The sequence below is a fragment of the Charadrius vociferus genome, unplaced genomic scaffold, assembly GCF_000708025.1.
Source record: "Charadrius vociferus isolate BGI_N301 unplaced genomic scaffold, ASM70802v2 scaffold70, whole genome shotgun sequence".
NCBI lineage: Eukaryota > Metazoa > Chordata > Aves > Charadriiformes > Charadriidae > Charadrius > Charadrius vociferus.
In genome coordinates, this window is record NW_009646851.1 from 3,837,466 (window position 1) to 3,848,328 (window position 10,863).

Below are 10,863 nucleotides of genomic sequence, written 5' to 3' on the forward strand. Positions count from 1 at the left end.
AGGGGAAATTAATGTAAGAAACTTAATTGTAAAAATACTATGAAAATGTTCACTTATCTCTTCCTGTACCACAACAGGCGAGTCTTGAAGAAAGCAATAGAAGTTGCTGAGTGTCTGGAAAGACAGCACACAAATGTTCTCCTTATAGGTAAAAATTTAATGAGATTATCCTATATATTTTTTTAAATTTCTTTTGTATTTATTTAGATGTAGCTTAAGTGGCACACTTATAATTATGGTAGAGGCTGGTAAAACTCATGGAGTATTCGAAGTACCAGACACCTAAATCTCTCACACTCCTGGAAATGCTACCTGTAGTTAGAAAAACATGGTAAGCATAGTTCTAGACTAAAAGAAATATGTTGTGAGTGAGAAAGCTGCTGAAAAACTGTCAGGAAATTCATGCTACCTCTTGTTTATGCATTCCTGTTTCCTAACTTAGTCTTTTTAAAGGTCTGCTAGACCTTTTGCTGTACTTTAAGGGGGTGGAGGGACACACCTACACAAAGAACATGGAGTATGACAACTTTCTAAAAGGATGGTTTTATGTTCTGGATACACACTCAATACTATGTAGTCTCTTTATTAAAAATACATGAAAAATATGCTTATTGTACACATCTTGAGCAGTTTGTTTTCCTAGATCGAATGCAGTAATCGCATGGAAAACCAAACTCAGTGTTAACCATTAAGCAATTTTGGGATTAATAATTTAGTTGTTTTTTCCCCACACACACTGCCATTTGAGAAACCCAGCATGGGGAAGAGGTGTTTCTAGAAGGCACCTGTAGCGTGAAGAATGCATGTTGCATGAGGAGGCAATTTCACACCTTGTGTAAAGATGCATGCAGGACAGGAAGGGTGAGGGCAGATAGCTGGTGTGGTAGCATAGGGCAGGAGGGGCACTATGTGCATTGTGGGAGACTGAAGGGCGTAAGCATCAAAGTCATAGTAGCAAAAGCTTTTTTTTTTGTAGGTTTTATTGTCAAAGTGTTATCCTTGTATAACCATGCAAGAAACCTTACAGTTTTACAAAAGGAGGTATTGGAAACATAGATTAACTTCTCTCTGATGGTATAACACTTGCAAGAAATTGTGTTCTCTGATCTTGAAGTACAATTTTGTTTATATGAAGCTAGCAATACTTTACTTTCTTACCCAAAGTTTTAGGAATGGCTTAGCAGACAATGTGGTTTCTGTTCTGTTCTGTAGAAGAGAGTGCTACTGATATGTGCTGTGTAATCTCTACTCTGGTTCAAGTGATGATGGATTCATACAGCAGAACAAAGACAGGATTTCAGAGCCTTATTCAGAAGGAGTGGGTAATTGGAGGACATGGCTTTTTGGATCGTTGTAACCACTTACATAAAAGTGACAAAGAAGAGGTATGGTTTTTTAATTACTTTTCTTACTATTTAAAAGTTTACTCAGCATAAGGAGGAATTTAAATGTCAGTCTAGAAGCTGCAATTACTCTGAAGATCTTTAATTTTATGTTTTGTTTTATGGGTTGATGCTTTATACAGCGTCACTATTTTTGCTGTTTAGATTTCAGCACTGTCTTTAAAGAGAACAAATGTAAAATTTCCCATTCAATCTTGAAGTTTTTTGAAAGGCATGTGCCTTACGTCCTTTTAAACTGTGCTAAATGGTAGGGTCCATAGAAATAACTCAAGTGAATTGCCTATTCATGTAACATCTAGAGTTTAACTTTATGCTGTCTTGCTAAATGTCACATTCTCACTTCTCCAGTTTTATATTTTGGGAATAGATCAGATTGCTATACAGAATTGAAGTCATAGGTATAAACTGACTGATCAAGAATTGGTATAAACTAGTTTTGCTTTTCCAACTTTAAAAGGCTGTGCAGCAGCAACTTTCATAGCGGGTTAATATGTGCAAATGCAGGTTAGAAAGCGTTCATCTATTTAGTCAACAATTGGCCAAAGGTAGCTCAGATGGTACTTTTCAGAGTTCAGCCAAAGTTAGGTGCAGCAGTTCTGTAGTTAACCAGATTGCTTTCCTTAATATTTGTATTTGGAGACGCTAAATTCTATAAAAGAAATCGTCTGCATGGTAGAACATATTTTTTTCTGAAATGGATGCAATATTTTCTTTTTTTAGGCTCCTGTTTTTTTGCTCCTGCTAAATTGTGTTTGGCAGTTAGTACAACAGTATCCTCCAGCATTTGAGTTCACAGAAACTTACTTAACTGTCTTGTCAGACAGCCTCTATGTGCCTATTTTTAGCACTTTCTTCTTCAACTCGCAACACCAGAAAGACACTAATACGGTAAGGGTTTCTTATTTTGTGGATGCAATGTGTTGGAAAACAGGTTTGACCAACAAGCAGGTAAGACTCAGGGGAAAAAAAATCCCTAGCTGCACATTTTTCCATACTTAATTTGAAGGGTGGTACCGTGAAGGGTGAATGCAGCTTTTGGTGTAAAGAGTCAAGTTTAGGACTTAGGAGCTTATGATAACAAAAAGAAAATAACTTGGGAATATATTACTTCCATTGTTTGGCTATAGGTTCATGTTTATTGCTTTTCAATGAAAGCAATGGAGCTCCTTAACCTAAGAGGAATATTGTGCTGTCCTGCAGAATAAGTTATCTACAAAATTCTTGTACATTATATTCTGTTGTATTCCAAAATCAACAGTTCCTGAATGTTGATTTACATTTGGTTCATGCTTTTCTTTAGCCTAAGAAGCTGGAAGCAAGGCTGCACAGAGACTTAAAAAAAAAAAAGTGAAGATCACTGTCTTGCATATAAATAAAGCATTGATCATAAAAGTTAAACTGGTAGCACTGCATAAATGCAGTTAACTTTTGAAGTTTGGAGAGGTTTGTTCCACAATCCTAACACGCCCCCTGTGTTTGAATTCAGGTGTCTATCTGCTGCCCAGTTTTCAAAACTTTATTTTTTTCCTCAGATTATTTAATCTTATTTTCAACTGGGAAAGGCATTCTTGGTGCTGTCCAATTGCACTGTTGAAATGAAATACCGTCCAAACAGAGTAATATGTAGATAGCCTTTGTGTCTGTACTCACTTGCATCCAATAATGTTGTTCAGCTATTGAATACAGAGAAGTCATGAGTGTTGCAACTCTGTGGCCTCTCCTGTGAAAAGCAAGTTTCTTAATTTCACCTTGACTTGGTCAGAATTCCTTCCTAGCAGTATTAATTGTGACCTGTTTGTTTTGGCAGAGTGGTGAAAGCCTCAAGACACAAAGCGGTCCTTTCAGATTTCTTACTGTGTGGGACTGGTCTGTGCAGTTTGACCCCAAGGCCCAGGCTTTTCTGAACAACCCTCTTTATGCAGAGAAGCCAAAACCAGATAAAAGTCAACGGAAAACTGCACGATTCAAAGTAAGATATGTGCTGCTTAACTACTTTTTTTTAAAATGATAATATTTTGCATAACTCGTACTTCAAATGTGCTTACAGTGGAAGTATTGGTGCAAAGCTTTTACTTGAAAAAATACATGTATACTTTGGACTCACCTGGGTCTTAATGCAATGTCCACCCACCTGTTATAAATCACTGTGTTACAGTTACTGTGCATAGCTGTGAACTTGGGTTTTCTTTGTACTTTTGTGGAAGTGTAGTGATATCTCAGGGGACTTAACATCCAGGTGAGTTGCACTGGCATGTTTGAAGTCAGTTTTTGTTGTTCCATAGAGTACCTAACTGAAATACACAGCAGGTTTGTAATTGCCTCCCTAATTTTGTCTGTGTAATTGGAGGGGGGCAGAACGGTGACCAACAACAAGAAAAACTGTATAGGGTATGGAGGATGAGTGGACCACCACACTACTGGAAAGTAGCACAAATTCAGTAAGAAAAGTTTGTTTGGAGTAGCCTTTTTCAATTGTAATATCCCTGTTGGTGAAATTCTGTTCTGTACAAAGCATTCTCAGGTGAGAGACTGTCAGTGTAACCTACAGCATTAGGGAACTCTTATGCAGTGGGGTGCAATGAAGAACCACTGGATAAAATCTAAATCAAGTGCTCTTCCATTTGTGCGGCTAACTTATTACAAACTTCCATGTTTAGTTTACTTGAATGTATGCAAAGAACTACCCTTTTTCAAATAAAAATGCTTTATTCAGTGTTACTTCACTGCTATAATTACAGTGCAGCGAAGGTATCTGGGTATACTAAATATGCTATGTGAAGTATTTGGTGTACTAGCCATTGAAGAGTAACAGTTTTAGACTATATAGCAAAGCAGTGGCTGTGTTTAAGTGACTTTAAGTATTTTCTGAATACAGATTATGGTTTTATTCATCTTAAGATAATTTCTAAAGTCTCATCAATATTTATCTCAGTGTATTTTTCTTTTCTTTCCTCTTAAAGCATCAACGGCAACTTTCTTTGCCATTGACGCAAACAAAATCTTCCACGAAGAGAGGATTTTTCAGGGAGGAAACAGATCATTTCATTAAAAACCTTCTGGGCAAAAGAATTGGCAAGTTCATAAATTCGTCAGATGAACCTCCTAATAGCTTCAGGGAATTTTATGATAGCTGGCATAGTAAACCTGTTGACTATCATGGTCTCCTGTTACCTTGCATCGATGGCCCTGAAATCAAAGTCTGGGCACAACGGTATTTACGATGGATTCCTGAAGCCCAGCTTCATGGTGGTGGTACAATAGCCACAGCTGCCAAGATTTTGGACCTGATGGAGGAAGTGCAAAGCTTGCAGGTGAAAATGGATGAAGAACACAGTCAAGCTGTTTCTGGAGATGTACATTCTGTTACACTGCTGAGAAATTCTGCCCGTTTGTCATCCTTGTTTCCATTTGCTTTACTTCAGAGACAGTCTATCAAACCAGCTTTACCCACTAGCACCTGGAAAGACTTGGAAGATGAAGATGACTTGGTCAGGAGGGATGATGAATTTGTTGATCTAAGTGGTGATATGCCATAAAGTGTATATAAATTCAAGTATGAATTGTAGGTGGCTAAGCTCTGTTTTAAATGTTGTACTGTATCCTTGTATAAGGAACTCAAGCATCTGCAGCCTATTTAATGAGTTTGTGGGGTTAAAAGACTTTGGTTGAAAAGAACTAGTTGCCATGATTAACTGAGCATATTTTGAACTTCCATTTCACTTAACGGCATTTATTGCAGAAACACATTTTTAGCATAGGTGTAATGAAAACAGAAGTCTAGGCTGGAGTTAGCCATATGGCCACTTTGTTTAAAAAAGAAAAACAACTTTATGTTTTCTCATGTAAAGGTAGAATACTAAATACATACAGCAACAATTACTATTTTAACATAAAACCGCTTTCCCTTATGCTAAGAGTACTAGAATTGGAAGTACTGTGACTAGAAACTTCATACATCTGCATTTCCTGTCATGTAAAATAAACAGGGAAAGGTGCAACTAAATGTGCATTCCCAAATAACCTTTTTGCAGCTGAGGAATGAACTTGTGGTTACCAGGGGTCTTCTGTCTACTGTGGCATCAGCTGAAGTCATGTGCTTGTCAACCTCATCTTTTCTGACAGTGTTCATCTTTGGCTTGCAGCACTTCACCTTGTGTGGTATTATAATGGCAGCTTGGCTGCTCTAAGCCTATGCATGCACTTAGCTTAAGGATCAGGTGCAAGAGCTTAACTACACATTTCAAGTCTTATTGTGTGGCTGCTGTGCTATACGCCCTTGCTGCCTTGGAATATTAAGTCCCAAAGGTTTGCTGTTAATTGTAAGAAATGGCCTGACTGTGAGATTCTAATTTGCCATGAGTATTTTTTCTCCTTTTAATAGAGTGAGACTTTCATTTTGACTTTCCCCATTTGTGCCAGTTGCCTTTGAGGCTTTCTGTAGCTTGCACTGAGACCCTCCACACAGAAGGGAAGACTCTTTTTCTGTAATCCTGCAGTGAAGCTGGATCTGCAGTCTGTTGCCACTTGTCATGAGTTGGTGGCACAGCTTATGAATGTGGCGTTCATACCATATGAACACTCACATCCTGTTGCTGGATGTTATAACAGTACCTCAGTGAAAAAAGCCATAAAGAAATGCCTGTTGACTTTGATCTACTGTGTGTATGTTTATATATAAAGTATTTTTACTGCAAATAATCGTCCTTTGTAAATCTGAATATTATTTAACTGTCAAATCTATTTTGAACTGTTGAATTCTAGAATACCCCAAGAATGGATGCAAGTCATAAAATCAGTTACACTGAGTAGGTAGACATTTAGTATTTTCTCTATTCTCATACCAATTTTGAAATCCATGCTGGAAAACTTAACTGGTGGAAAGACTGCTGCTTAAACTAGATCAGCTCAGTGTAACTGGGGATATTAAACTGAGTTACTGATTAAACACTTCACACTGAGTTGTATTAATATGTATAGCAAAAATTCATCAGCAGTTTTCTATAAATTTCAATATGTTATAATAAATGTATTAATGGGGAAAGGGGGAGAGCTTAATGCAACTATGCCAAACTGAAGCTTCCCAATTCTTTGATTGCCTTAAGTCTTAGTAGTGCGAGGACAATACTTGAGTTTGTAGCATTTTATTTAAAAATACACTAGCACTTACGCTTTCTTCTGTGATACATATGATCTTACAGCTAGCACTTGCTAGAATGGGCTGTCCAGCACATGTCCTTCTGACTCTTACTATTTTAGTTCATGTGACTCATGTATGCAATAATACTTTGCATGTTGAATGAGCAATGCATTTTTATGGCAAAGAAACATCTATCATTCAAAGGTCATTTGGGTTCAAGGTTGGGTTTTTTTTAAGTAATGCCATTAGAAAAAATATTAAATGGATTTTCTCTATACTTTCAAACTGTTGTATTGTTTGGGTCATGAAGATTACATATTTATATTAGAGAACAGATGTTGGACATTTATTTGTACATAAGTTATCAGAAGTTTATATACAAGAGAAACATATATGTGGAATTGAACATGAGAACACTTCTAATGTAGAGTAAATACCATTGTTACTGGTTTTCTGCACTGTGGGATTGGAAATGTACTTAATATTTGTACTCCAGGCTTCTGTTTATACCTCCAAGTTTTTACACTGAATGCAATCTAGAAGCTTTACAGTTTTGGTTTTTTTCTCTCTGGCGGGCTGTTTGGAGAGTGTCAATAAAATATACTTTCATGTATTTGTCCTGAAATGAGTATGTGTCTTTAAGGTCATATTTTGCAAATGATGTTTTAAATCACAGCAAACTTGACAGTCTGCAGTGACAAGGCTTTTCTAGTAATGTGCTGGGGTTTTGCGGACTGTTACGGGGAGGAAGCTGTACGGTTTTGACCTGGTTGTATTTATTAGAGAGGTGCTGCCGGCTCAGGGAAGAGGACAGTTCAGTGTAGTTCAGATGCCTATGGGAAGTCAATAAGGTGGTCCAGAAAGTGTCTGCTGAATGTCGGTATTTGGGGGTTTATTAAACACTGTTTGTTTCAGTCTTAGCAATGTACTTTTCTTGCCCCATTCCAAGGGGGAACATTGTTCTTACAGCGTTACACTAAGCAACTTCTTGAAATTGCTACAGCAGGGTATTTCTCAAACCAAATATGTATTGAGCATGGATTGGGAGATGGTCACAGTGCTCATAGAGTACAAATTAAAACCTCTGAATTTTTTCCAGATATTACAAATCACTAGCTTCTATACAAAAACAGCACTAGTGCAAATCACACATTCAAAAATCATGCCACTTTGGGTATTTCCTAAAGAGAATGTCACAAAACTGCGACAGACTTCTTGAAGTCTGATACAGTAACAGCTTTTGCAGCAGCTCTGAAGTGCCGGGTCACATTGTAAGACAAGGTGTGCCCCTGCCTCACCCACATCTTCTAAAGATCAGTGAGTGTACTTTGACCGCTTGGCTTTGATTTAAGACTGTGTTCACTAGTGAAAAAGTTCAGCTATTGATGTACCCCATAGTGGAATGCAAATGTACTTTATAAAGGTACTTACCGCCAACTTGGCCTCCTGATCTATTCTGGTTAACAATTTTTTTCCATTCATTCTCAAAGCATGGAAGCATAACTTCTTCAGGAGGCAGCAGAATATTTTCTGCTCTAGATGTCTTACGACGGATTCATTCTGTCACAGCTTCATTCTAATCTTTAGCTGTCAACTTCACATGCAGTATTTGCTGCCTGGTGCTGTCTTAAAGAGCTAGGTTTTGCATAAAACTCTATTAGAAATTATGTAGGATGGACTTCATTTTCTGGGACAGGGAGGAGATGGATTAGTGAACTCTTGAGTCTAAAAAGAGCATTCTATATACAGTACTAATAATGCTCTTCCAGGATGGATTTAGTGGTTGGGAGGGGCAAAACCCTTCTTCTCATGTTCACAGTTCCTTAATCTTGGTTTATAGTAAAGTTAACTTGTGACAAATCCTTTCTGCTGGTGTTTTCAGGATGGCAGAACTCTGACCTGGTAGGATAGTAGAGTTATTTTGGAAAGAAGCAAACACAGAAGGTGAGGATAGCTGACGTTTAAGCTGGAGAAACAATTTTGTGGGAAGGGCGCCTCCATGTTGTACAAAGGGACTAGAAATGGTTGAGGTGGTGGTAGAATGTGGCAGAGACTGCAAACAGTTCTGAGTCCCGGAGAGGCTTTCTTGGGAGGTAAGTTTGACTTTAAAGAGTATCAGCTTTAAACTTGTGGAGGCTGAGAAGAGGTTAAAAGAGGACTGCTAACATCTTGGCAAGTGTTTACATGGGCAAGGGGTGCTTGATGTTGCCACGTTTTGGACTACTGTGAAGCCTTGTCCTGCTGTGGCAACCCTGTGGAACAGCAAACACTTGCTCAATTGTGTCTTGGTACTCTACTTCCAGCAAGCGTTTGGTTTCTTTTTTTTTTTTTATATTTCAGCCATCCAGTAAAATTAAATAGGTACTTCCCTTAATGTTATGCCTCTACGCTTAAAGCAGGCAGATAGTATTTACCTAGGAAGTGCATTTGTTAATATATTTTTTGAACAGCATAACTATGAAGATTGATTTTTCCATGGTGTTGTCTTTTCCGGCCACAACACCATTCCTTCAACTTCGTCCTTTGTTCTGGCGCTTCCTCCCCTTGCTCATACCATAGCACCTTCACTCTTCCTCCCTCCATCCCATCTCTGTTCTGAAGTCGTGTGCTGTATAAGTAGTTAATAGGTTTGTCATTGCTACAAACTTGCTGGGGAGGCCAAATTCAGTATCTCGATTCCTGGGCAACCAAGTAAATGGACATGACCTGGTGTTGGGCGGGCCATATACCCTCCAGACTGCCTGCTGGAATCTAGTAACTCTGGAAATCTATTTCTGTTAAATATAAAAATTACCTACTGGTTGCCAAAGCTTTGGCACAGATGGGTAAAGAGGAAACTGACTAGCTGCCCTGTGTGGTTACTAAGGAGACTTGGGTGGGAGAATGCAACTAAAACCCCTGTCCCTGCTGCGCAGGCATGATTCAAATCTGCAGTTTTCAGGCTAACAACAATGCTACTCCCAGATAGGAAAATCTGCTCATTTTCAGTCAGATCAGGTATCCCAGTTTTCTCTTAATGCAACAATTTTTTTCTTTTTTTTTTTGTAATCCTGGGTAATGTCCATTTTTGTGTTATGAAATAAACTTTTCATTATACTGTAGAAGCCAAAATTCAGGCTAGGGAACTGTCAAGTTTCCTGGAAGTTTCCAAGTGACATTTGTATGACTTCTGAAAGGCCACTTATAATCCTTATTGTTATTCTTATCTGAAGAAAATTACAATTAAGAGCAGCTAACACAGCTAGAATTAATGTACAGTTTTGCTAATTATGAGTGTAAATCTTCAAGTATTTTATAAATACTAACAAGCTTTTAAATGTCAGAGGTTTGTGGGCTTGCTAGCTAGTTCACTTTGCAGTCAGTGGGATTCACTTTTGTGTTTCTGCAGGCATTGACTTAAAGTATGTTTATGCATGAATGTGACGACAGAGAAGCAAATTTTATGCGGAGGGCGTAAGTGCTCACTGCTTCATGTTTTGGTGATGATGCAAAAAGATACTTCAACTTTCACTGTGCCCCCAATTCACAAATTGAAACAGGATGCTCCTTACCAAGCTCCTTAAGTTCCCTACTGAATTGAACACCGTTGGTTTCCAGGAACCCGCGTAGGTTCCTGCATTTTCCAGTTTCCCATCCCGGACTTTCCACTGTGGGTTCACTCTTAAAAAATCTTTCTTGACATGCTTTTCTGATGGCTGTTCATTTAAGTTGGGAAATGATTGGGTTTATACCTTCCATCTATGCTTAGTTTTTCCTGTTGCGTTCTCCTGAGGTGGTGGGAACATCTGAAAGCCAGACAAGAAGTACTACAGATGATTTAACCTGTCCTTTCAAAGTACAAGGTCTCTTACTTCCCTGCCAATATGGAGCATGGCAGCTCTGGAAGTTGTCCAGATAATAATAATAGAAAAATAATTACTTTGAATAAGTAAAAATCCTTCTGCGCAGCATTTTTCACTGACAAAAACTGCATCCAAAAAAAAGCAGGGTGATAATCCCAAACCGTGTTTTCTAATGCAGCATATCTCCTGCGGCTTTCAATATTTTGCTGTACTGATGCCACTGCAGTGGAGAGTCATGAGCGACCAAAGAACGATGGTCTGTTCTCTCAGCAGGGTTTGGGTTTGGGTTTGGGTTACACCAGATGTGGGGCAACCGCAGACGGCTGTCCTGGTGTGCGCTGCCTAGCGGTGGTGCGCTCCCACTGCCTTTGCTATCAGCCTCGTGTAGCTGCCAGCTGATTTTATGGAAATATGTATTTTGCTTTTGTGGATTAGTTTTCTATCAGATCAGCTTGTTGATCTGAATCGCCCTATGGGGGTA

The 10,863-nt window shown here is 38.5% G+C and overlaps 1 protein-coding gene across 1 annotated transcript in view; it reads left to right on the forward strand.

Annotated features, from left to right (window-relative positions):
- Positions 1-5,058, forward strand: part of MTMR12 (myotubularin related protein 12) — a 32,263-nt gene extending 27,205 nt beyond the window's left edge. Inside the window, exons 13-17 of the mRNA XM_009894229.1 lie at positions 78-148; positions 1,213-1,385; positions 2,124-2,291; positions 3,211-3,372; positions 4,364-5,058. Of these exons, the coding sequence (XP_009892531.1) occupies positions 78-148; positions 1,213-1,385; positions 2,124-2,291; positions 3,211-3,372; positions 4,364-4,939 (1,150 nt within the window). The 3' untranslated portion in view covers positions 4,940-5,058. The remainder of the gene's footprint in view (positions 1-77; positions 149-1,212; positions 1,386-2,123; positions 2,292-3,210; positions 3,373-4,363) is intronic.
- The last annotated feature ends 5,805 nt before the right edge of the window (positions 5,059-10,863 follow it).